A 26,052-nucleotide genomic window follows, 5' to 3' on the forward strand; every position below is an offset into this window, starting at 1 on the left:
CGTGTTTATCACGTTTTCAAATCAACAACGATAAGAAGAACAAAAGGAATAAAGTACCCCACCAGAAATATGATCAATAGTGAAAAGCCAGACCACGAAAAGGAACTATTTGTACCTGTGGAAAATCCAGGAAAGAAACGCAGATTACAAGGCCCTAACGAGGGTAATATTGATTCTCAACTATTAAATGAAAACAATAACCAACATCTCGACGCCAAGGAAAATGGTGCTGATGATTACGAACATAACCACAATACAACAAACACCGCATTAGCAAATGCAGCTTACAATGAATTATTAAATCATCACGATGATCACAACACCATAATGAATTCCAAGAGAACAAACTCTGGGGAGCATGAGGAAGATTCAACTAACATGAACAATTTACTGGAGGTAAACCAGCAAATAATGGAGCATGCTGAAGCAATCAGAACTATGCAGGAGGACATTCAAAGACATCAATCGATTGTCGACCATGACTCTGAGTCAAAAAAGGAAAAATCCGTACACAGCCCTACTGGCAGACAACAAAGATTTGAGTCCTCTGCAATGGTTGAAAAGGAAGTTGACGGCTCAGACGTTTATTTGGAGTCAGACAAGGGATTAGGTTGTAAGGGTCGTAAACCGAATTCAGATATCTCTACAGAACAACGCAAGGAGTCGCACAAAGAAGTGGAAAGACGTCGTCGTCAGAACATCAATACTGCAATTGATACACTGGCTGCACTCTTACCAATGAGAGAATCAAGCAAGGCGGCCATTTTGATGCGATCCGCTGAATACATTGAGAATCTGAAGGAAACTGAAAAGACGAATATTGAAAAATTTACTCTACAAAAACTTTTAGGAGAGCAAACGGCTGCTCGACTAACTAGTGAAAACGAAAAATTGCAAGAAGAATTGGGAAATGCCTATAAGGAAATAGAATCTTTAAAACGTAAACTGAAAGAGTACGAGTGAAGGAGAAACTGCTAATTTTCTAAGGGTTTATTATATAAGGACACATGACGTGTAGTAATTGTAGTATGTATTGAAATGCCATATCTGTTGAAATATTTTGTACTTATGCTAACGTATAATCAAAGCCAAGAAATATGCACCTGATTCTCGCATAATTTATGACTATTGGCTACTGAAGAAAGAGTCAAGATACCATTGTATTTTCTCACAATATCCGAAAAGCCTTGCACGGGAAAACTCAGGGAAAAACTCTTGGCAATTTTTTTTAAGCCTATTGACACCGTTCTTTCAGCCGAGTTTAAAAGAATGTCTATATAATACCTCATCTGACATTCCCATTCCTGCCAATTGTAGTGCTTCCTTTCACTTAGAACAGCACTGTGTAGGATACTATGATACACAGGTGCTTTTCAATGATACCTCATCTTGTTTTCAACACAGCCAGAAAACTTAAAAGAAAAAATTATAAGCATCTCATACTAACGCTGGTTGCTTTCCTTCTGTTGTTTTTCATATATACGGACTATTATGAGAGTACTTCACGCACTGCTCTTGCCGTCCTAAAGGCCACATTTGCTATTTTCCAGACTGATGATATTGAGTTGGGGACAAAAATATACAAGAAACTACGGTTCGACACAAGCCCGACATGGATTGATGAATACGAACTTCAGAAGGATCTCTTGACAATAAAGATAGGACCCAACCAAGGAAAGACCTTGACTTCAATAGATGAATTAGAGTTCTACGATAGTGATCCAAGAATAATATGGTCTGTGTATTTGAAATACCTGACTAATGAAAATGAAATGGACTCTGGTCTTCCGTTTTCTTGGTATGATTGGGCAGATTTCCACGATTATAATAAACTCATTGCGTCAAAAGATTCAAACCTTTCATGTTCTTTTATCTTTGAGACAGCATTTGATCTCGAAAAACTAAAGTCACTAGAACGGGATTTATCTGAACCATTATTTACTGAGGAAAGGGCAAAATATAATGATCCATTTTGGTATAAAAATGCAAGGAAATTAAGTACTGGTGCCGATATGACTCTTTTACCAAACCATTGTACAGATAACAAGAGTAGTTCGTGGAAATTCAACACACCTTTCGTGGTAACGGATTTGTACGACAAAATGAGGCCTGAAGTATATGATTTTCATACAAGAAATTATATCTTGAATACCCTAAGCGCCCCACTTTCATTGACGTTCCTTAATAGTGATCAAGATTGTTTCCGTATCATTCTTGATCAAACTAATCGCTCTAATATGATTGAATCAGGACTCTTAGCCAAATATCTTGCATCAGAAGAAGATGTAAATGAAGTTATTTTCGATCACCATAAGGTATATGGTGAGTTTTTAACGAGCCCGCAGGCTGAAACATATAAAATCAACATTGAAGGAACCAATAAGAATGTTTATAATGATGAACTTGTCCATTTAAATCCCGATGATTTTGATTTTGATGTCAACGCAAAGATCCATGAATTGGAAACAAGGTTAGATACACTATCTGTTCATGATGTTCATTACCTGGAAAGTTTAAAAACATCTGTTGCTACCCATCCAGCCTTAGCTAGGAAATATTTCTCAGAAGCTAGAAATCTTCAACAAGTCAAGGGTTTAGGCCATCATCGTGATAAAACATTCTTTTATAAAAATATGGACATAAATTCCCAAGAATATGCAAATCGTCTTAATTCCATGATTCGAACTTTTCAAAAGTTTGTTAAGGCTAATGGGTTAATATCTTGGCTTGCACACGGAACACTGTTTGGCTATTTGTATAATGGCGAGACTTTTCCATGGGATAATGACTTTGATCTTCAAATGCCAATTAAACATTTGCATTACATGAGCCAGTATTTTAACCAGAGTTTGATATTAGAAGATCCAAGAGAGGGGAACGGTCGTTTCCTTCTTGATGTAGGCGATTCTCTTACCATTAGGGAAAAAGGAAATGGAGATAATAATATCGATGCTAGATTCATTGATATAGATTCAGGAGTATATATCGATATTACAGGCCTAAGTGTTTCACCTGAGCCATTTAAATCTAACATAGAGCCATTCATCGATGCCAACGAGTTTAATGAAACCAAATCTTCTTTACAGGATATAACTTCTAAAATGGAATCTAATCAAGAGGAGAATGGTAATTCACTAGCTACTATGACTTTGGCTAATTTACTGAATTACGCCAAAGATCATTCAGAAGATTTCGATAAAGATACTGTTAAATTGATTTCAAAAACTATAAAGTCTGAAGAAAATGAAATAAAAGCAGCTAGTAACTTGCTGAAGAATCTCGATAGAAAACAAAGGTTATATATGAACCGCAAATTTCATGTTTACAATTGCAGAAATAGACATTTTACTACACTTGGGTTGCTAAGCCCACTGATAAATACAAATTTCCATGGTGTCACAGCTTTAATTCCTCATCAACACATATCAATTTTGAGAGACGAGTATAAACTTCCAGAAAAATTTGGATTCCTAACTTTTGAAGGTCGAGTCTTCTTACCAGAATTGAAATACTGGTTGAACTTTCCTATATTGAAAAAGGTGGCTAATTTGAATAATGGCAATGCAAATTTACCAAAATTGCAATCGCCATTAAATGCTCCATCTTTCTCTGAACTTTATCTTTTATATTCTAATGCCATTCGCCTCGGTTTCCATGATTTATTTGGCATTTTATTTTCATCATTTGATGTAACGACATATAGGCTTAAGGAGCTTGAGATCCAATATGATGAGACACTAGATATCGAAGAGAAACTACGACTGTTAAGTCTCATGCGCGATAAAGCTGCTCCAACCTTGAAATCACCAGGGAAGGATCCATATACGTATAACTATGAAACGAGGATGTGGAACAGCTTTAGTAAAAATGTGGTAGATAAGAATTCTGTGGATAATATTAGAGAATATGTGGATTTTTTCAATCTAGATAAACTATGGAGGCAAATCGAGCAATTGGAGCAACGATCTTTGAATATGCTTAAGATAGAAAATGATGACGGTGGAAAGGTGGATTTAAATAAGTACGGACTAAATCTGTTTACAGGTGAGACAAAAATGGATAATCACATTTTTAAATATGACCACATGAACATAACGTCACCGGTGGTCAACTAAGTAGTAACGTATATGAATATATATCATATATACGAATATTATTTATAGGTTGTATAAAAGAAGCACTAATACAAATCCTAACTTTAGCCAAATGCACTAGCGATCGATCTCAAATTCAACATCACGAATTAGGACTCCTTCTTTCCCCTTCCCCATATTTCCATAGAGGTATACACTTTCATTTGTGGTATCGATATGATCACTTTCATGTGTATCCTCTCCGTTAAATTTGTAAATACCAGAGCTGCCAGCGAAAACTGTAGTTCCGTCTTCCACCCCACATCTGTTTGCTATAGCAAGCAGGGCATTTTTTCCTTTGAACTTCCAGGGATCAGATTGTGTAGCCCCCATGTATGACTTCGTTCCATTCATTTCCATAATTTGACCCAGTACGTCTCCATTGTTTTGGAGCCAATTGTTTCGAATTGGTAAATTCAAAAATGGCAAAAATCGCAGCATCCAATAATTCACGTTTGTCATATCAGGTTCATTTAATTTATCATAATCTTTATCAACAAACTCTGAGTCCATACGAATTCTATCTGGTTTTGAATTCTGGTTAAAATTAATTTGAAAATCACCTTGTGAGCCATATTCTGGCACCCCATTTAGCTTCAAATTCTCTTTAATTAACATCTTCTTACCTCTATCGTTCTTATCCTCCGCGTCTGTCAACGAGGAAGAATGTAACCATGCCATAGGGCAAATGATTAACTCTGTTCCTCGATCTAAATGGTAAGTCGCAAATTCAAAATCATTAAATGGGGCTTTAAATTCATATGGACTTAAATCCATACATATCCCGACCCCAGTCTTCAAAATAACATCCACTTTCTCCCCCGTCTTTAAATCTGTGCCCTTCTGTAGGAAGGATAATGGGAACGTTTGGAATCCTTCAGGATTCTCTTCACATTGCCATTCCTTATCAGTTTCATATAGAAATGATTTTCTGTAGTTAAAAACTAGATTCCCATTCGCATTCACCACTGCAGCAGAATTATATAACACTGATAAGTCGGAACCATCATCCACACGCTCAGGATATCCAATAACGGTATAACAATTGAAGGCTTTTGATACTTGCTTTGCAAATTGGAAAATAGGTCCCTTCGCAGAGACAGAGTCTGAACAATAGGGAAGTATTTGTTCTCTGGAATGGAAATTATAACCTGTGAGTGCAAATTCAGGAAAGACAATCAAATCTGGAGATTTGGAGCCCTTCGGTATATTGTTGAGAAGGGTCCATGATCTTTTGATGGTTTGTTCCAATTGAGAAATTTGAGGATTCAATTGAACTAAGGCGATTCTCAAATCAACAAGAATCTTTGTAGTTGTAGGGCGTGTCATTATTTTTCCCCCTGTTAGAATCTGTATAGTTAAGAAAAGGAACCTAATAAATATTCACAGGACTTCTCATTCAATGTTTCACGCCTTCCTATCATTCTGTATTTCTTTGTTAATCCAGTTGATCAGATAATAATTTGAAATTTTCAGGGCAATAAACGATTGAAAATCGACTGACACTTCTAGTTCTCTCACAAGATGAATCAAGATAACGACACTACTAGAGGAGAAGAGGTAATGAGCAACCTAATATTTGGATCTGGCTACAATAGGAGGGACTGGGCCATCGAAGAGACTGAATTTAAAGTTTTTGATCCCAAGGAAAGGGGAAACAACGAGGCACCTGATGAATCACATACCACCAAGGCCCTTCAAGCAAGAAAAGAAGAACCTGTCAATGAAGCCGATATGGATTCACTATTGGAACTTAAGGTATCCGCTTCTCAAGCCTCTAATGAGAAGAATGCTACATCAAGCTCAACTCCGGCAATTTCTAACGTTTATGATCCTCGAAATCAATTGAAATCGCTCGTAAAGAATGCTCAGAGGAACAAGGAAGCCCTTGATATAAGAAATGAACATATCAAGGAGACAAAGAAGCAGACTAGAAGCAGATATGGATGGTAGTACTCTTTATCCCAGATATTGTCGTTTCGAACGTCGCCTAAATTGAAAATTTTTATGGTGAAAAATCTGAAAAAGGCGATGAGGATTCAACCTTAATGGCTAATTTTATATCAGCAACGAAACAACTACAAGCTCTCAGCATATATATTCCAAGCATGTCCGTTGTCGGGTCCCTTATATTCTGTCTAGATTGTGGTAACTTATTGGACACTCCTCATCAAACAGGATCATCCAAACATGACGACATCGAATGTTCGCAATGTCAAGCCAAATATCCAAAGAGCGAGTTCTCTAACCTAAAAGTTGTGACCGCCACGGCAGAGGATGCCTTCCCATCTGCATTAAGATCCAAGAAATCTGTCGTCAAGACTACTTTGAAGAAGGATGAACTAGAAGAGGGGGCAGTCATCAAGGAAAAATGTCCTCAATGTGGGAACGACGAAATGCATTACCATACTTTACAATTGAGATCCGCGGATGAAGGTGCCACTGTGTTTTACACATGTACCAAATGTGGCTATAAGTTCAGAACCAATAACTGATACATTCCCATCCATCCATCCATATATATTTCAGCAAATAATTGTATAATAGAAATAAGAAGAATAAATATCCGTATAGAACGATTTTCAAGCGTCAAAATTTATTTCAAAACTTATTACAAGAAGAGGTGGCAAACATCCTACTAAAGTAAGTTGAGAGAGCAGGAGTAGGAAAAGAATCACAAGCCGATTAGCAAGATGAATACTATGGAAATGCCAGATTTGTCGAATGCCATTGTGGCTCAAGATGAAATGGGAAGACCCTTCATCATCGTCAAGGATCAAGGTAATAAGAAAAGACAACATGGTCTTGAAGCTAAGAAATCACACATCTTAGCTGCCAGGTCCGTCGCATCCATTATTAAAACATCCTTGGGTCCTCGTGGACTGGACAAAATTCTAATATCTCCAGATGGTGACATCACTATCACTAACGATGGTGCTACCATCTTGTCTCAAATGGAATTGGATAATGAAATCGCAAAATTATTGGTACAATTATCTAAATCCCAAGATGAAGAAATTGGGGATGGGACGACTGGGGTAGTTGTTCTTGCCAGTGCTTTATTGGACCAGGCTTTAGAATTAATCGAAAAGGGTATTCATCCGATCAAGATTGCTAATGGGTTTGATGAAGCAGCTAAATTGGCCATTAACAAACTAGAAGCAACCTGTGATGATGTCATGTCTGGAGAAAACTTTAATGACTACCTTTACAAAGCAGCAAAGACCTCCCTAGGTTCCAAAATTGTCTCTAAGGATCATGATAAATTTGCACAAATGGCAGTAGATGCCGTTACTAGAGTCATGGATAAGGAAAGAAAAGACGTGGATTTTGATCTGATCAGATTACAAGGTCGTGTTGGTGGTTCCATAAAGGATTCACAACTGATTAATGGTGTTATACTTGATAAAGATTTCTCCCATCCTCAAATGCCTAATGAAGTGTTGCCAAAAGATGGTAAAGATGGGGTTAAATTAGCCATATTGACATGCCCATTTGAACCACCAAAACCAAAGACTAAGCATAAACTAGACATATCTACTGTAGAAGAATATCAAAAACTACAAACTTATGAACAAGATAAATTTAAAGAAATGATAAAATTCGTAAAGGATGCAGGTGCTGATGTTGTTATTTGTCAATGGGGGTTCGATGATGAGGCAAATCATTTACTATTACAAAATGAGCTTCCAGCTGTCAGATGGGTAGGTGGTCAAGAACTAGAACAAATTGCTATTTCCACTAATGGTAGAATTGTTCCCAGGTTCCAAGATTTAACAGCAGATAAATTAGGTACATGTGGTAAGATTTATGAAATGGAATTTGGTACCACCAAAGAGCGTATGCTAGTCATTGAACAATGTTCGGATTCTAAGACCGTGACTTGTTTTATCCGTGGGTCAAATAAGATGATTGTCGATGAAGCTCAACGTGCTCTTCACGATTCATTATGTGTGGTACGTAATTTAGTAAGAGATTCTCGAGTCGTCTATGGTGGTGGTGCCGCTGAAGTAACAATGTCATTAGCAGTTTCAGAAGAAGCTGACAGACAACGTGATATAGATCAATATGCATTCCGTGCCTTCTCACAAGCTTTAGATACCATCCCAATGACTTTAGCAGAGAATTCAGGTTTAGATCCAATTGAAACTTTGTCGACTTTGAAGAGTAAACAAATTAAGGAAAGCTTATCTACTATCGGTGTGGACTGTTTAGGTAAAGGTACCAATGATATGAAAGAACTATTCATTGTTGATCCCTTTATTGGTAAGAAACAACAAGTTCAATTAGCTACCCAACTTTGTAGAATGATCTTAAAAATCGATAACGTTATCATAAGCGGGAAAGATGAATACTGATTGCACAAACTTCCCTTTCAAGAACACCACATTAGTCGTCACTTTTTAATAATAATGTATATATACGCAATAGACACAATACGTAACAGTAATGTAACTCGATTCATTTTTATATTTAGACATGACTGTAGTTGAAGCAAAGGCATAATTCGTATATTACTCTCACTGTTACTTCACTCAAGCCTTAAACGTTATTATTGCATTACCTATTCAGCATATAATCTACAAATATTGACTGTTTATATAAGGTTCCTTTCTTTATAAAATATATACACAATCAAACCATGTTGAAAAGACTGAAATTTCTAACAATCTCCGGTCCATATTCATCATAATCTTTCTTTGTATGACAGTAACCTTTAAATTCAGCGGTTTGGGCTAATAATGAACCACCAAACCAAACAGCATTTCTTTGCTTTCTATGTGAGATCACTTGAACATTTACCCCTGTAGATTTGGTACCACTCAACATTTCACTTTGTGCAATTCTGTTATTCACGATACCCTTCAAATCTCTTTGTAAACGACGACCAAAGTCTTTAAACATGGTAGAACCACCAGATAGGACAATATTATTATAAAGACCCTTACGCACATCAATAGGACAAGCTTGAATAGTTTGGTCCACCACTGTAGGCAAAGGTGTTAGGAAATCAGATGAAGCAATTTCTGGGTTGAAGAAAATTTCTGGTGCAAGGAATCTTTCATAGCCAACGTCAACAATCTTCTTCCTTGTAGATTCTTGATTTTCTACCACAAATTGAGCAAATTTTTCACCATCTCTATCAAATTTATTAAATTCTTTCACGATATCGGGACACACATAACAATATTCTTGCTTGATTCTTTCAGCTGTTCTTAAAGACGTGTCTGCTTCCCCACGTTCTCTTAATAATGATTGGATAAATAGAGTAATATCCCTACCAGCAATTGGAATGTTCTTAATGGCTGACCCAATAACATAACCTTCAGCAACTGGGATGACATGAGTAACACCATCACCTGAATCAATAACTGTACCAGTCAACGATCTGTCTGTTACTTTAGAAGAGGTCCATGATGCTGCCAACGCCAACACTGCTTGCACAGCAATGTACAGCCCAGCACAATTGAATGATTCAAAGAAGATTTCAGCGATTTGTTCCCTATTTTCAGGTGGATTCAAAGGTGGTTCAGTAAGAAGGAAAAAATGGTCTTCTGGTTCTGTTCTCAAATATTTAAAGATGGAATTTTCCCAGAATCTTTCCATATGATCCCAATTCTCCACTTGTCCATGTCTAATTGGATATGATAACGAATATGATGGACCTTGTGATGCTACTAATGCCTCGTTACCAATATAAAAGTCTAAATCCTCGGTACCTCTCTTACCAGCAAGGTTATTAGATAACAACATGCTGGATAAGTTATTATCATTGAAAGAAGTGGCCGATGTAGAGTTACCGTAATATGGATTTCCTGCGGTTGCTGATGAGGCAGCTGAGGAGGACATAGATTTCTTAGCATTGGAACTGGAGCCACCTTGGGAAGTAGCAATGGCGGTGGGAAAAATCCATGAAGGAGAATCGTTACCGGCGAACCCTAGCTTGGTCAAACCGGTACCGTTGTCCATAACGACTGCAGGATTGTTAATGTATGACATGGTATGCTTGCGATTGGAATGGGTATGATTGCCTCGGTTGCTTTATATATCGGATACAAATCTATTCATTATCAAAATAAAACCTACAATAGTTGAAAAGGGGCCATAATGTTATTACACGCTTGCTGGAAAATATTGGTAGCTTTTGCCATTACCCGACTTTACTAAAAACAAAGGGAAACAAATAAATAGAGAGATGGATAGATAGATATAATATAAAGCAAATACATAAAAAAAGTTTATTCGACTATCCTAAGGGCAGAGAATACTATACAAGTATCCAATGCAAGTATGGAATGAAAACAATACGATATCGCTGTTGGACAGCGAAAATATGAGAGGTTTCCATTTGGAAGCCGACACAGAAACACTGTTAAATAGGCTCCTACAAGAGCTAAGAAGCCCGATTCCACAGAGCAGAGTTGCTGCACAACAAAAATTGAAATTGTATTTGAATTTCCTCTCAAGAGAAGCCACTGTCGAACAATTACAGAGCTTCGTAGATATTTTAAACCAACAACTTAGGACCTTGATCGTTGGGGCAAATAAAGCTAGCAAGAATGATAAAATAACAACTATATTACTCATTGATGTTTTTATTGATTTTTACTCGAGAAATGAACAATTACCGAACTATATTGCAAAGTTAGGCAAGTATCTACGTATTCTTGTGCCATCAACAGATACTGAAGTTAGAAAATTGGCTGCATCGACTTTAGGAAAACTAGCTCTTCCTGGTCTTACGGTAACTTCCGAATTTGTGGAGCAGGAAATGAAGATATGTATCGAATGGTTAACCACCCTATCATCCTCAAACAATGGTGACTCAAAGAGACATGCAGCTTTACTTATAATAACGTCATTGGCCAAGAACGCACCTTATGTCCTATTTCCATATGTCAATTCGGTTTTGGATAATATATGGAATACACTACGAGACTCTGAGGTTGAGGTTAGATTTGATGCATCTTTTACATTACTAAATTGTCTGAGAATCTTAGAAACAAGAGATCCGAAATTAATGAAGAATTGGTATCAAAGGTTAATCACAGAATGCCTACATGAATTGAGCTCAGAGAAAATCGAAAATATTCATGGTTCATTACTAAGTATCAAAGAACTATTGAGATTAGACAATAGTTTTCTTGATAAACAACAAGACGTTATTTTTAATCATATAATAAAATTGAAGAATCACCGGAGTGCCGCCATAAGAGAGGAAATATATTGCAACTTTCCATTATTGGCTGCAAAAAATCCACACTTCTTTGCGGAAAACTATCTGAGCCAAGTTATGGTACATTTATTATCAATTTTAAGAAATATGGATCCTTATATCAAACGCCAGACAGACGAAAAGCCTATACTGATTTGTATTGCAGATATTGCAACCCAAGTAAAATCAAGCATAGCGCCATATCTAAATAGCATTTTTGAGATCATAACGAGTGAACTTCGACTTAAGGCAAAAAATAGAACATTCATCGAAGAGGCATTATTTTACTCTATTGGAAAACTAACTTTTGCCACAGGCCCAAAAATATACCAGTTCATGAATGATTCAACATTAGATTTAATTTTTAATTATCCATTTTCAAAAGAATTACCGGAGGTTTTACAAATTATATTTGAGAAGTGTCCAACTTTGGAACCGCCAATAAAAAGGAAATTGCTAGATACAATATCAAATTCCCTTACAGGAGGACCCTTTGCTTATCCAGGATCACCAATCTCTTTTAAAGATATATCATTACAGAAGGCACGGACATGGCGAAATAAGAAAGTTTTCTCATGGTCGTCACAAATAAATGATGACATAAATGATTGCCAATTATTATTGCAATCATTTGCAATGCTTTCTGCTTTTACATATGATGTTTCGCTTTCGGATTTCGTCAGATTTGTAACTGTGGAATATCTGGAGCATGATGAACCAAACGTTCGTGAACAGGCCGCTATTACTTCTTGTGATTTACTGGTAAGAGATAACATTTGTAAACAGACATCTCAATATTCGTTAAATTGCGTTTCGGAAGTTTTAAGCAAACTATTAGTTATTGCAGTTACTGATCCCCTAGCTACTATCCGATTATCTCTCTTAGAACATTTGAAAACAAATTTTGACCCACAACTGGCACAACAAGAGAACACCCATTGGTTATTTACATTGTTAAACGATGAATCATTTCCAGTTAAACTGGAATCCATGAAAATTATAGGAAGGTTATCCCAAGTAAACCCTGCATACGTTATCCCATTTCTTAGAAAAATACTTTTGGACCTTTTAATGGAACTAAAATATACAACCCAACCTAGAAGAAATGAGGAGATTATTACACTACTATGTGCTTTAATTGCTTCTAGTAATAATGTATCCAAAGATTACATCGAACCAATTTTGGAATCGTTGCTCCCTAAAGTTAACAATACAACCCCAGTCGTCACAGCAATGGCTTTGAGAACCATTGGTTCTATATCCATTGTTGGCGGCGAGAAAATGAACGAGTACAGAAAGGAGCTGATGCCACTACTTATTAATACACTTCAAGATCAATCTCAACCATTCAAAAGAGAGGCAGCCCTAAAAGCCTTGGGCGAATTTACAGAATCTGCTGGTTATGTTATTGATCCACTATTAGATTATCCACCACTATTGAATATTCTTATGAATATACTGAAAACTGATAACTCCCAAAATATACGAAGAGAAGTAATTCGGACAATTGGTATTTTAGGTGCTTTGGATCCCTACAGATACAGAGAAGTAGAAGTAACATCCAACACAACTGCCACGATAGAACAAAATGCTCCTTCAATAGACATTTCATTGCTTATGAAGGGAGTTTCAACCTCAAACGAGGAATATTCATTAACTGTGGTATTCAACAATCTCATTAAGCTCCTGAAAGACCCATCTTTATCATCGCACTTCACAGCAGTAACACAAGCCATAATTCATATATTTCAAATCGTACAATTACGCTGTGTGCCATTTCTAGAAAAAATTGTTCCATGTATATTACATGTAATTGAAATTTCTCCACAATCCCTTACCGATTATTATTTTCAACAAATAGCCGAACTCATAATCACAGTTGGAGACCACATTAGACCTCATGTAGATAGAATATTTGAGAGCATCCAGAAGTTTTTTCCTACACAAAATCTTCAATTAACGTTACTAAATTTAATACAGGTAATTTGTGAAGCCTTAGGGTCGGAATTCAAGATCTATGTTCCACGCACTCTAACACTTTTTCTAGCTGTTTTGACTAACGATTCATCTACAGACAAGATTGTTTCCATTGAAATATTGAAAACATTGACCGTTATTAATACAAACTTAGAGGATTGTTCTCACCTTATACTCCCAACAGTAATTAAATTGTGTGAGTACTCTTCTGGTCGGTTAAAGGAAACGTCTATTATTGTTTTAGGTAAACTTATTGAAAATATTAATAGCACTCCGATGGCATCCAGAATAATGCAGGCATTATTAAGGAACATTAGAAGTGGTCAAGAACAAATTATTCAATCATCAATGAACACAATGTGCATATTGTTGCTCAAATTGGGAACCGACTTTGCCATTTTCATTCCCGTCGTAAACAAAACCCTAGTCAGAAACAAAATTCACCATACTGTTTATGACCAATTGGTTGAAAAAATATTGAATAATGAACCATTACCTGAAACAGTGATAATGGGGAATGAAAATTCTATAAATTTAAAAAACAAGCAGGAACCTACAAAAGTAACAAAAAAATTAACAATAAACCAACCACTATTAAAGTCAACATGGGATTGCTCCCAATTGGCAACAAGGGAAGATTGGGAGGAATGGTTGCGAAGATTATCTATTCAAATATTGAAGGAATCGCCTTCACAAGCTTTAAGAGCATGTGCAGGACTGGCTGGCTTGTATTATCCACTGGCTAAAGACCTTTTCAATACAGCTTTTGTAATTATATGGACTGAGCTATACACACCTTACCAAGAGGACTTAATACATTCATTATGCTTGGCTTTGTCATCATATCAAAATCCACCTGAAATACATCAAACCCTATTAAATTTGGTCGAATATATGGACCACGATGACAAACCATTACCAATATCAATTGAGACTTTAGGCGAATATGCTGAGAAATGTCATGCATATGCAAAAGCACTTCATTATAAGGAAATAATACATATACAAGAACCTTCTAATTCAACAATCGAATCCTTAATTAGTATCAATAATCAACTATATCAGAAGGATGCAGCTATAGGTGTATTGAAGATTGCGCAGCAAAGTCATGGACTAGAACTTCATGAATCATGGTATGAAAAGTTACAACGTTGGGATGACGCTCTAGAAGCTTATAATAAGCGAGAACTCGCTGGTGAAACCTCAACATCGATAACAATAGGGAAAATGAGAGCATATCATGCATTGAGTGAATGGGAAAAACTATTTGACCTGGCGGAAGAAAATTGGGGAATATCTGATAATACAGTCCGTAAAATTATAGCTCCACTAGCCTCAGGGGCAGCATGGAGCCTGGGCAAATGGGACAAGATTGAACAATATACAAGTGTAATGCGAGAAAGGTCTCCTGACAGAGAGTTTTTCGATGCTATAATGAACTTGCATCGAAACAATTTTGAAAGTGCAAAAGCTAATATTTCTAATGCGAGAGATTTGTTAACAACAGAAATATCCGCGTTAATCAACGAAAGTTATGGGAGAGCATATAAAGTAGTTGTTAGAACTCAGATATTGACTGAATTGGATGAAATTATTCAATATAAGCGAGCTCATATAAACTCCGAAAAACGTATGCTGTTAAGACGTACATGGGATAAGAGATTACTTGGTTGCCAAAGAAATATTGACATATGGCAAAGGGCATTAAGAGTGAGATCACTAGTGATTAAACCTAAGCAAGATGTGCAAATGTGGATCAAGTTCGCCAATTTGTGTAGAAAGTCAGGAAAGTTAGCAATAGCTCAAAAGGCTCTGAATACGTTACTAGAAGATAACGACCACAGCCCTAGTTCGAAAGCTCTGCCACAAGTTGTATATGCGCAATTAAAATATCTTTGGGTAACTTCTTCTAAAGAAGAAACACTTCGTAATTTAATCCGCTTTACTTCAAGCATGGTACAAGATTTAGGTTTAGATCCGAATAATTTGATTGCACAAAATATATCACAGGAATCAACTGTTTCACCATCGCATATCGAAGAATATACGAAGTTGTTGGCTCGCTGCTTTCTGAAGCAGGGCGAATGGAGAACTGAATTACAACAAAATTGGCGAACAGACAATCCAGATGCAATTCTAGGTTCTTATCTACTGGCAACTCATTTTGATAAGTCATGGTATAAAGCGTGGCATAACTGGGCATTAGCAAATTTTGATGTAATCTCGACAATAACCAATAATACTAAGAGTATGGGTAATGGAAGACGGCAATCTTCAATCCTCCTTCCTCCAAGTGATAGAGGCATCTTTACGGAATCATTTTTAAGTCGTCAAGATGAAACGTCTTACTCTAGTGAAATGTTACAACGGCATGTTGTTCCTGCCATTCGTGGATTTTTCCATTCAATTGCTTTGACCAATGGAAGTTCCTTACAAGATACTTTGAGATTATTGACACTTTGGTTCACGTTCGGTGGTATTCCAGTAGCAACCCAAGCCATTCATGACGGGTTTAATTTAATTAAGATCGGGAACTGGTTAGAAGTTTTACCCCAACTAATATCGCGTATACACCAACCCGACCCGAATGTGAGTAGGTCGTTGTTAGCATTATTATCTAATTTAGGTAAGGCGCATCCCCAAGCATTGGTGTATCCACTGACAGTTGCAATAAAGTCGGAATCTGTTTCAAGACATAAGGCGGCACTTTCAATAGTAGACAAAATGAAAATGCATAGTCCAGTTCTTGTTGCACAAGCTGAGCTGGTCAGTCATGAATTGATCCGTGTTGCAGTCTTATGGGAGGAATTGTGGTATGAGGGATTAGAAAATGCAAGTAGATATTTCTTTGGTGAACAAGATATTGAGAAGATGTTTGCCACATTAGATCCTTTGCAAGAACTTTTACAAGGTGAACCAGAAACAACTCGTGAGATATCGTTTAAGCATATGTTTGGAAGAGAACTAAATGATGCTAATGAATGGACAATGAATTATAGGCGAACAAAAGAAATAAATAATCTTAATCAAGCCTGGGATATATATTATAATGTGTTCCGTCGTATCAGTAGGCAATTCCCTCAATTACAGATATTAGAGTTACAGCACGTCTCTCCAAAGCTTCTTGAAGCACATGATTTGGAATTAGCAGTACCTGGCACTTACATCGCTGGCAAACCGATTGTAAAGATTGTAAAATTTGATCCAGTCTTCTCCGTTATCTCATCCAAACAACGACCAAGAAAATTCTACATTAAGGGTAGTGATGGTAACGACTATAAATATGTTTTAAAGGGACATGAAGATATAAGACAAGATAGCCTGGTAATGCAATTGTTTGGATTAGTTAATACTTTACTTCAAAACGATACAAACTGTTTCCAAAGACATTTAGATATTCAAAAATATCCAGCAATCCCTCTATCGCCTAATTCAGGCTTACTTGGTTGGGTACAAAATAGTGACACTTTTCATATCCTAATCAAAGAATATCGAGAATCCAAGAAAGTTCCTCTGAATATTGAACATTGGGCTATGCTTCAAATGGCACCAGATTACGATAACTTGACATTACTTCAAAAAATCGAAGTGTTTTCGTATTCACTTGATAATATGAAGGGTCTTGATCTTCAAAAAATTCTGTGGCTAAAGAGTAAGTCCGCCGAATCCTGGCTTGAGAGAAGGACTGCTTATACTCGTTCTTTGGCCGTGATGTCGATGGTTGGTTATATTTTAGGATTAGGTGATAGACATCCAAGTAACTTAATGCTTGATCGTGTAACGGGAAAAGTTATTCATATTGATTTTGGTGATTGTTTTGAGGCAGCTATATTAAGAGAGAAGTATCCTGAAAAGGTACCATTCAGACTAACTAAAATGTTAACTAGAGCTATGGAGGTCAGTGGAGTTGAAGGTAGCTTTAGAATTACTTGTGAAAATGTTATGAGGGTGCTACGAAACAACAAAGATTCGTTGATGGCCATATTGGAAGCATTTGCCTTTGATCCTTTAATCAATTGGGGATTTGATTTTCCAACTGAGAAAATTCTAAAGGAAACTGATATTGTATTACCTTCTACTCCACCAAACGAACTTTTCAGAAATGGTATCATTACTTCAGAAGAAGCATCAAAATTAGAAGAAGAGCGTCAAGCTGAATTGAGAACTGGAAGAGGATTGTTGGTGTTACGTCGTATTACAGAAAAATTAACTGGTTGCGATGTCCACAGGGAACGCGACCTTGATGTTCCAACCCAGGTTAATAAGTTAATTATCGAAGCTACCTCTGATGAGAATTTATGCCAACATTATATCGGTTGGTGTCCATTTTGGTAACCTATATATATATATATTATAGATATGCAAATTACATGTTTTATAATTCATGCTAAAGCTACTTCATATTCACTTTATATTTATCGCAGAATGCTTTCGTTATTCCTTCCCATTCATTCACCTTCTCATGACCTGTTCCAGGAAGATCAAAATTGGGATCAAAGACTGCCTTACTTAGTACATTACCAATCTTTAGTTCCTTCTTGGCCAGTACGAATTTTTCTCGAAGTTCCTTATCATCATTACCGTATTTGTAATCAAGACCTTGAAGTCTACCAATGATTAAACCTACTCGAAGCCCTAGCGAAGACCCAGTTGGAAACCCTTCATTAAAACCTTGTTGTAAATTGATCTCCTTAGAACTAACGATACCATCCAGGTAACCCCTCTTATTATGTGCATCTCGTAGTTTCTTCAGATCGTAGGACATTTCACGGTCAGCATGGGGTTCCTCATCAGACCCCCATACATCGCCAAATAAATCGGACATATCTATACTTCAGGATCAAACAATTTTGGTATGAGACCTATTTGATAACAAAATCAAATCAAAATCATGTAACATGTGTTAAAACTGTTTTCTGGTTCAATTGACAATTATTAATCACTCTTCTCATCGAAATTTACCCGAATTGCTGGAAACGCGTCAAGCAAGAAATTTCATTATTCAAATCTTGAAGGAATAGAGCAAAATAAAGAGATCAATCAAAGTTACTTAACCACAATAAGAGGAACTAGTCGAGACTAATAGAAAAATGTTCGAAGGATTTGGCAGAAATAAAAGACGGAAAGTTGGTTCAGAAGAGGATTCCCATCAATCAAAACCATGGGTTGAAAAGTATAGACCGAAACAATTAGATGACATTGCAGCTCAAGGCCATGCGGTGACTGTTCTGAAAAAGACATTACAATCAGCTAACTTACCTCACATGCTGTTCTATGGACCACCAGGTACAGGGAAAACCTCGACAATTCTGGCTTTAGCTAAGGAATTATTTGGCCCAGAACTGATGAAATCAAGAATATTAGAATTGAACGCTTCAGATGAGCGTGGTATTTCCATTGTGAGGGAGAAAGTCAAAAATTTCGCAAGATTGACCGTTTCTAAACCATCAAAGAATGATTTGGAGAATTATCCATGCCCACCATACAAGATTATTATATTAGACGAAGCTGATTCTATGACTTCTGACGCACAAAGTGCACTACGTAGAACCATGGAAACTTACTCTGGCGTCACTAGATTCTGTTTGATTTGTAATTACGTTACAAGAATTATCGATCCATTAGCATCGAGATGTTCCAAATTCAGGTTTAAACCGTTAGATGCTACAAATGCAATTGATAGATTACGATACGTCGCCACTGAAGAATCAGTATCATACGAAGATGATGTACTGAAGACTATCTTAGATATATCGGCAGGAGATTTGAGAAGGGCTATTACTTTGTTACAGTCTGCAGCTAAACGTATTCAATACACGGGCGCCGAAAATGTTACCTCACAAAACGTCAAAGAACTTGCAGGTGTTGTACCTGACGATATCTTGAAGATGATTGTGGAGAAGGTTTCCAATAAAAATGTTAATGATATAATAGAATATGTGAACGAATTCACTAAAAGTGGTTGGTCAGGCGCTGCAGTGATCGACCAATTACATGACTATTATATCAGTAACGATGAATATGATACCGCATTCAAGAACAATGTATCTATGATCCTATTTGACACAGATGCCAAATTATCCAATGGTACCAATGAGCACTTACAGTTATTGAATTTGCTAGTGAAAATCTCTCAAGTTTAGAAATAATAAAGATTTGTTCACATTCTACACAAACTGACCGTCTTATTGCTTTATAAATCATGTATAGAACATAGTTCAGTTTTCTTACGATATTTAATCAACAAATATGAACCTTTGAAAGTTTTTGTATATGCTAGTAGAAGAACCAGTTTGATTCAAACAATTCTGAGATATAGATATATATATTTATATAGCATCAATGCTTACCATTCTTTTCCTTTAGGTTAGGTGCTTCCTGTGAAAAATTTGGGCGACCCTGGAAATTCCCAGGTAAAGGTTGATTAATTTGATGTTGAGGAGGGAAGAAACCTTGCTGCTGATGAGGTGGTGGTAGCATTCCGTTGGGAGGCATTCTCATGTTGGGATTGAAATTAGGTGGCAAAGGTGGCATGCCTTGCATCGGTGGGAAGCCTGGAGGAGGAGCCATTCCATGCATGAACGGCTGTGGCTGTGGCTGTTGTTGCAAATCGTTATTATTTTGATTCTTAGAGTTCTTATTATCACTAATTGAATTTGCGGAACCTTCCTTATTTCTACTGTTATTCAACATTTGTTGATGTTGCTGCATAGGGAACCCTTGCATGCCAGGTGGTGGCATCATATGAACAGGAGGCATACCCATGTGCAAATTTTGTGGTGGCCCCATGCTCGGAGGATATTGCTGATACTGTTGTTGATTTTGATGCTGATTTGGCTGCTGGTGCTGAGTTCCCAAACCTGGAGGAGGTGCCATTGGACCAATTGAATTATTACCACTTTCCTCAGCTAGTTTATTTTTGTTTAAAAGCCCTCGGAAGAAGGTATTATTTGTTTGCATTTGCATTGGTAACAATTGAGGCTGCCCTTGCAAAGTAGGTGGTCCTTGTGGTCGTGGCTGCTGCAAATACCCATTCGGTCTTTGTTGTGGCATCATTTGAGCATCTGGCACCGTATTATCGGGTTTATTATAAGTTTGGGGTTGTGCTTGTTCTTGGCTAGAAATTTGAATCTGCTTTTCGGGGTTTGGTGTGCTTGAAGCAGAACTGTTTTTGAAAAAGGACATTAATCGTGAGCCACCAGGGTTGTTGGTGTTTACTGTCCCTTTATCACTATTTACTGGCGTTGCTGGCTTCTCAGTTTTAGAAGATGGTTGCTCTTCTGAATTTACTGTTGCGCTAGCTGGGGTTGAAAAAAATGAACTAAACCTTGATGATGAACTTCTGCCAGTATCCAGAGGTACACCAGCAAATGCCTTTGATGCTTCATTGCTCTCGGATTGTGGTTTATTGGTTCCGTTATCGTCCGATGCATTATCTGGACGAAGATTATCTGTTTCTGATTTTTCATTCTTTGTTTCGATTATTGGAGCAGTTGAAGCAATTGTTGCTCCAGTTGAAGCGCTTTCATTTCCGTTTGCAATGTCATTGTTGTTCTTAGATAATTTCAAAAACTCTGATATTGAGCTTGAAGTGGTTGTAAAAATAGGTTTTAATGTTGACGACTGGGATGTCTGATCCTTATCAATACCAGAAGATCCTGAACCACCACTGGAAATTCCCTTATTCTTCTGTTCTAATTCCTTCATTTTGGTTTTCCAGGCTTCAAAATCAGCCATTGAATTCCCTGTAGGTTCTAACTGCTTTTCTAAAGCCAGCAATTCTTTGTTTGCATTGATTTCATTATCATGCTCATTCTTGGAATTGAATTTATTACCCTTTCTTGTATTATTCCCCTTCATGTTTCTTGTCTTACTATTTCTTCTTTCGAAATGTGTATTTTCATTATTAGCGTAAGTTGCTTTACTCTTCAAGTTGCTGTTTTTTGCTGTTGGTACAAAACCATTGGCAGTATTCTTCGAATGGTCAGTAAATCTTTGATGTAGCCTCCAAAATTTCTTCTTCGGTAATACGTTGGTCACTTCGGTCACCACATTTGGTGGTAAGTTTTTGGAGAGCGTAAACAATTCATTAATAGAATAGATATGTGATTTAGTGGCTGTGTGGGCTGGTTTATAATCCTTGATTGTGTCAAAGGCTTCAATTTTCTTGAATAGTTTCCCAATATTATTGTTCCTGTCGTTGAGGGAATGCTGATTTGTGAGTGGAGTTCCACCAGGAACCAATTGTGGTTGTCCTTGTTCATCGGATACGACCACAGAGACAATTGAGGGATCGTTGAACTCCATTGTTTAAAATTGGTATCGGAGTAAAATGCAAAGAGGTAGTGGGGAAAAGTTGTGACTAGTTCGGATTCTAATAAACAGATATCAGAGCAGATCAAAGTCTTCTTCAAAAACTGAAAGAGAGATGGGAGGTTGTGAAAGAAAAACAAATATATTCCAAAGAGTCAAGGGTCTTTATGAATAATGTACTTGCCAGTAGTTCAACAATGGAGATCGAAAGACAGGAGTGTTGTTTTCACATTTGATCACTTCGTTGAATTTGGTCACAGCGAAATTACAGAACAGAATTGGAAAATCGCTCGGCACGGTCTCATACAGATGATCAACTGTTAAAATTGACATTATATTATATTATATTATAACACGAGAGAGAGGAGAAGCAATCAATTCTACGGAGCTGCTACTTTCAAGACCAGAATCTTTGTTACAAGTTTTATTTTGTCCAATAAGTTGCCAATAGTCGTCAATTTTCCAGCTGAAGGTGTTAGAACACACAGATTTTAATTCCAATTACCACCCATTATAATAACTACATATTGACATGGATTCCGTTTTAAATTTCTCCAAGGCTCTAGTTGCTAATGGTCAACCCACATTATTACTGCCCCTGGTCTCAACTGGTAATGTACCCCAATTGACCATTGATCTAATGCTACATTCCCTTGCATCAGAATTCCAATTTATAAGGGCATTGGATGGTGTATTTTTACATCCATTTCTTGGCCCATTAGATCACTCGTTGGATCAAGATAAACCCATACTATACAAGTCTAAATTAGATTCAGGATCAAAATTTTCAACAGCTTTAGAATTATTTTACAATGAAGAAAAGAACTTCTACATTATTCAACAAAGAACTCCCATCATACAAGGATACATGAACAATTTTATTAAGGAAACAATACTTCCATTGATAATGGAATTCAAGATTGAAAACGTCATTGTGCTTGATTCATTTGGTGTATTAGATGAATTAAATTTAGAGGGTAGAAATTTTAATAGTAATAAATCCAATGGATTTTGTTCATTGGGTTCATGTAATATAAATTCCATAAATGAACTAACTCGAAATTTCAACACAAGTTTGAATGTTAATACTAATAATGGGAACAACCATTCCAATAACGAAGTAGATTGGTTTAAATTCACTGGAGATAGTGTACAACAAGAAATATCACCAAAGCAAGATATTTTTAAATTTGCCTATCATTTAATTAATTCAAATTTAACTACTGGATCTACTTTGAATGAAATTAAGTACTTGACATGCTTTGTTCATGAAGGTGATAATTCGATGGATGCAAAAATGTTTACAGAATGGATATTAAGACTATTAAACTGGAGTACCGAAGAATCTCCCATCCATTTGAAAACTCCAATTTCTTGGAAAGGTGTATATGGATTTAATTCAATACCGGATTCATTTGATGAGGGAATATATATTTGAGAGGAAACTGTATATGTATATTGAAATGATTATATATGAACTGAGTTATAAATTTATTCTGCTGTTTTATTTGATTAGTACTTGAATCAATTGTTAAACTTCATGTATATATTTGAACCCTTTGGCTAACAGGGTCTGGAGCCCCAAAATACCCTACAGATTTTAAAAACTGAAGCCTGCTTGGCCAAGTGGTAAGGCATCGCACTCGTAATGCGGGGATCGTGGGTTCAATTCCCACAGGAGGCAGTCTTTTTTTTTACCTTTAGTAATCATTATAAAGGATGTAAATGTATAAACTATTCCCAACTCAGTGAAAGATTCGCTTCTGCTTTGACATATATTCATTATATATTTCATTTGCTTTCCATGCATATTATTTACATAGTGAATAAAAAAAAACTCGCCTAAATGTTTTTGCTTAACTTTCCAGCGTCTCTCTTAGCATATATAGCAGCAGTAAAGGGCTCTTCAAAACGGAGAGCAATGCAGTACATCATGTAGACAAACGCAGTAATAGCAACCCCACTTGGCTTGGCAAAATATAAACTTGTTCCTAAAAATGATAATGTTGACCCATGATACATTGGATTGTTAGACACATTGAATGGGAACCCAGTAACTCTCTCATTCATCAAGATACCAAAATAATCACCCAAATAAGTCCCTGTAATACCCAGTTGATACATTGAAGTGATTACCAGCAACTGGCCAATTAAGAAAGAAGCCACACCCAAATTTCTGATTAAGGGAAGTTCTAGAAGAACAGAGCTTTCTTGATGGTTTAAAGTTTCCTGGAAAACCATATCACGTCCAATACCAAGGGAAAATATTATAATCGCTAGGATGTAGCATCCACGTTTAGCATTATTCCCTGCCAATTGGGTTAAAAAATGGGTAGAATGTTCCAAACGTGCGATGATGTTCCAAAAGATTGGGTTGAAGGCAATGAAAAACAAAGTCAATTGGAATGAGGCATCTGCTATATCGATTTTGCCTATCAGTTCTTCAACGATATCCTTGGGAGAGATGGCGCCAGCCGTAAGCTCATCCATAATGGTGCCGGAAGTAGTGGTGTTCATTATATATACGATCTTTTAATCAACTTTCAGTTTGAAGGCAGTTGATTCAGGGGTACATTATCTGCTGCTTCTTCCACTGTTGTTTAAATAGGAAGCCAGATGGCATTTCATATGGTGGACTATGAAATGTAAAGGATCAACAAATGACTCCGGGTTTAATTGTGTGGAACACGGCTCCGTGCCGTTTCATCGGTGTTACCCGCAAAAGCGTCAAAAGTCGTTAGAGCTGATGATATTGTTAGTCCAAGTTTAGTCTCAAATGGGGTGTCACTACACACCTCTTCTCTTTTATACCACCATTTCCTCTTCAATGAGTATATCAAGCCGTTCGGTATGTGTCTTCGTTTAGCTGCCCTCATAGCAATATCCCAGAGGTTTCCGCGCATTGAAATTTCCTCGAGAAATAACAATCTGCAGTAAAACAATAGACAACCCAGATCACAACTAACCTTTGTCCAGGAGAGTATACTGCTGAATCTGACCATCGCCGGTTTGCTTGCGAAATGGAGTATATGAACCTTGGTGTCCAATCAAGGAAAACAGGACAAAAGACTAAGAAGAACGTCAGAAAGGATGAATTCAACATGGAAAGCATCGATGGGTTCTTTAAAGATGATTCCACCATGGATACATCATCTTTGAAAAGGAAGAGTCTAGGGAATAAGAGAAGAAAATCAGACTTTCAAAAAAATATTTTACCCACCCATTGGTCCAAAACAATTGATGAAATACCTGAACCTTTACCGACAGTATTAGAAAACATTGCTGAAGATGATAACGAGATTTCCCTATTGGGATCATGGAATAGTTTAGATACGGTCAAACTTACGCAAGGCTCCCCAAGTTCTTTTAAGGGTGAAAATGAAAATGCTTCCTTTAATACGTCCTTAAATAACAATTCAGTAATTGAAGATACAAGTTACATTCCTGATTCAGTTGAAAGTTCGGATGAAAATGCTTCTATGGACTCTGAGGATGCAGCAAATAACGAGACCATCGGCTCTGCAGATGAAGATGATGTGAATAATTCGTCATTAATAATTGATGAACCTCATGCTGATCGAATACGACGCTCTACTAGAGTCAAAGTACCACCGTTAGAATATTGGAGGAATGAAAAAATCATTTATAAAAGGAAGTCATCTAAGCCAGTTTTAAATATTGAGAAGATAATAACATTTGATGATGATGATGATGATGCTGACAACCGAACTGACAAGAAGTCCACTACAAATAAATCACGGCCTAAAGCAACAAAGCAAAACATTTCAAATAATGCAATCTCCAAAAAAATAAAGTACGACGAAATACCTGGTGGAGAATGGTTAAATCAAGGTATGCTACAAATGAAAGTTCGCACCGAGAAAGATACCAACGAAAAGGAAAAGATTATTGCATATGCTCCTCATGTTGCACAAGTGGAGAAAACAATCAACAAAGGTGATGAAAAATTTACTCTGGGTATTCTGTTTGATGAACATAAAAAACGCTTTGCTAGTGGCCATATCAAATTACCAGTTAATGGCTACAAGAAACCCCAAAACTCTTATAATACTTTCATCACACTTTTTGTCATGGAGGGAATGGTTGAAGTTACTTTAAATGGAGACACATTTTTGAGTGTACCGGGTTCAAGTTTCCAGATCCCAAATTTCAATAAATATTCACTTAAGAATCAAGGAAAGAAAGATGCAAAATTATTCTTTGTTCAGGTAACAGGTGATTGGTAGCATTACTATAACCATTTATTGATTTACACAAAGTATTATATATTCTTAAACATTACCATTACATTATCCACTATATGGGAAAAACAAACAAACAAACATATAAGTGAAAAAAACTAAACTTTGAATATTATTGTTATTATTATTATTATTATTATTATTATTGAAA

The 26,052-nt window shown here is 36.6% G+C and overlaps 13 protein-coding genes and 1 non-coding gene across 14 annotated transcripts; 9 read left to right on the top strand and 5 right to left on the bottom strand.

The window, feature by feature from the left end:
- Nucleotides 1–69: 69 nt before the first annotated feature.
- CBF1 (Cbf1p) lies at nt 70–963 on the top strand (the record flags this gene model as incomplete). Its single annotated transcript, XM_003674112.1, has 1 exon — nt 70–963. The coding sequence occupies one exon, from the start codon at nt 70–72 to the stop codon at nt 961–963; it is 894 nt and encodes a 297-aa protein (XP_003674160.1).
- Nucleotides 964–1,355: 392 nt separating this feature from the next.
- MNN14 (Mnn14p) lies at nt 1,356–4,115 on the top strand (the record flags this gene model as incomplete). Its single annotated transcript, XM_003674113.1, has 1 exon — nt 1,356–4,115. One exon carries the CDS (start codon nt 1,356–1,358, stop codon nt 4,113–4,115), a length of 2,760 nt encoding a protein of 919 aa, XP_003674161.1.
- Nucleotides 4,116–4,211: 96 nt separating this feature from the next.
- On the bottom strand, nt 4,212–5,462 carry NTA1 (amidase; the record flags this gene model as incomplete). The annotated part of the gene is made up of 1 exon (XM_003674114.1): nt 4,212–5,462. One exon carries the CDS (start codon nt 5,460–5,462, stop codon nt 4,212–4,214), a length of 1,251 nt encoding a protein of 416 aa, XP_003674162.1.
- Nucleotides 5,463–5,657: 195 nt separating this feature from the next.
- Nucleotides 5,658–6,086, top strand: NCAS0A12240 (PRCC domain-containing protein; the record flags this gene model as incomplete). The annotated part of the gene is made up of 1 exon (XM_003674115.1): nt 5,658–6,086. One exon carries the CDS (start codon nt 5,658–5,660, stop codon nt 6,084–6,086), a length of 429 nt encoding a protein of 142 aa, XP_003674163.1.
- Nucleotides 6,087–6,826: 740 nt separating this feature from the next.
- On the top strand, nt 6,827–8,491 carry CCT5 (chaperonin-containing T-complex subunit CCT5; the record flags this gene model as incomplete). Its single annotated transcript, XM_003674116.1, has 1 exon — nt 6,827–8,491. The coding sequence occupies one exon, from the start codon at nt 6,827–6,829 to the stop codon at nt 8,489–8,491; it is 1,665 nt and encodes a 554-aa protein (XP_003674164.1).
- A 277-nt stretch (nt 8,492–8,768) lies between these two features.
- Nucleotides 8,769–10,133, bottom strand: ARP3 (actin-related protein 3; the record flags this gene model as incomplete). Its single annotated transcript, XM_003674117.1, has 1 exon — nt 8,769–10,133. One exon carries the CDS (start codon nt 10,131–10,133, stop codon nt 8,769–8,771), a length of 1,365 nt encoding a protein of 454 aa, XP_003674165.1.
- A 283-nt stretch (nt 10,134–10,416) lies between these two features.
- NCAS0A12280 (phosphatidylinositol kinase family protein) lies at nt 10,417–17,661 on the top strand (the record flags this gene model as incomplete). The annotated part of the gene is made up of 1 exon (XM_003674118.1): nt 10,417–17,661. The coding sequence occupies one exon, from the start codon at nt 10,417–10,419 to the stop codon at nt 17,659–17,661; it is 7,245 nt and encodes a 2,414-aa protein (XP_003674166.1).
- A 58-nt stretch (nt 17,662–17,719) lies between these two features.
- YAE1 (Yae1p) lies at nt 17,720–18,151 on the bottom strand (the record flags this gene model as incomplete). The annotated part of the gene is made up of 1 exon (XM_003674119.1): nt 17,720–18,151. The coding sequence occupies one exon, from the start codon at nt 18,149–18,151 to the stop codon at nt 17,720–17,722; it is 432 nt and encodes a 143-aa protein (XP_003674167.1).
- Nucleotides 18,152–18,416: 265 nt separating this feature from the next.
- On the top strand, nt 18,417–19,469 carry RFC2 (replication factor C subunit 2; the record flags this gene model as incomplete). Its single annotated transcript, XM_003674120.1, has 1 exon — nt 18,417–19,469. One exon carries the CDS (start codon nt 18,417–18,419, stop codon nt 19,467–19,469), a length of 1,053 nt encoding a protein of 350 aa, XP_003674168.1.
- Nucleotides 19,470–19,665: 196 nt separating this feature from the next.
- EAP1 (Eap1p) lies at nt 19,666–21,633 on the bottom strand (the record flags this gene model as incomplete). Its single annotated transcript, XM_003674121.1, has 1 exon — nt 19,666–21,633. The coding sequence occupies one exon, from the start codon at nt 21,631–21,633 to the stop codon at nt 19,666–19,668; it is 1,968 nt and encodes a 655-aa protein (XP_003674169.1).
- A 538-nt stretch (nt 21,634–22,171) lies between these two features.
- On the top strand, nt 22,172–23,077 carry ADD66 (Add66p; the record flags this gene model as incomplete). The annotated part of the gene is made up of 1 exon (XM_003674122.1): nt 22,172–23,077. One exon carries the CDS (start codon nt 22,172–22,174, stop codon nt 23,075–23,077), a length of 906 nt encoding a protein of 301 aa, XP_003674170.1.
- Nucleotides 23,078–23,251: 174 nt separating this feature from the next.
- On the top strand, nt 23,252–23,323 carry NCAS0Atrna7T. The gene has a single exon. It is a non-coding gene; the product is annotated as a tRNA-Thr (tRNA).
- Nucleotides 23,324–23,481: 158 nt separating this feature from the next.
- On the bottom strand, nt 23,482–24,156 carry OPI3 (bifunctional phosphatidyl-N-methylethanolamine N-methyltransferase/phosphatidyl-N-dimethylethanolamine N-methyltransferase; the record flags this gene model as incomplete). Its single annotated transcript, XM_003674123.1, has 1 exon — nt 23,482–24,156. One exon carries the CDS (start codon nt 24,154–24,156, stop codon nt 23,482–23,484), a length of 675 nt encoding a protein of 224 aa, XP_003674171.1.
- Nucleotides 24,157–24,659: 503 nt separating this feature from the next.
- Nucleotides 24,660–25,886, top strand: NCAS0A12340 (uncharacterized protein; the record flags this gene model as incomplete). Its single annotated transcript, XM_003674124.1, has 1 exon — nt 24,660–25,886. The coding sequence occupies one exon, from the start codon at nt 24,660–24,662 to the stop codon at nt 25,884–25,886; it is 1,227 nt and encodes a 408-aa protein (XP_003674172.1).
- Between the last annotated feature and the right edge of the window lie 166 nt (nt 25,887–26,052).

Source organism: Naumovozyma castellii, chromosome 1 (genome assembly GCF_000237345.1).
Source record: "Naumovozyma castellii chromosome 1, complete genome".
Taxonomy (NCBI): domain Eukaryota; kingdom Fungi; phylum Ascomycota; class Saccharomycetes; order Saccharomycetales; family Saccharomycetaceae; genus Naumovozyma; species Naumovozyma castellii.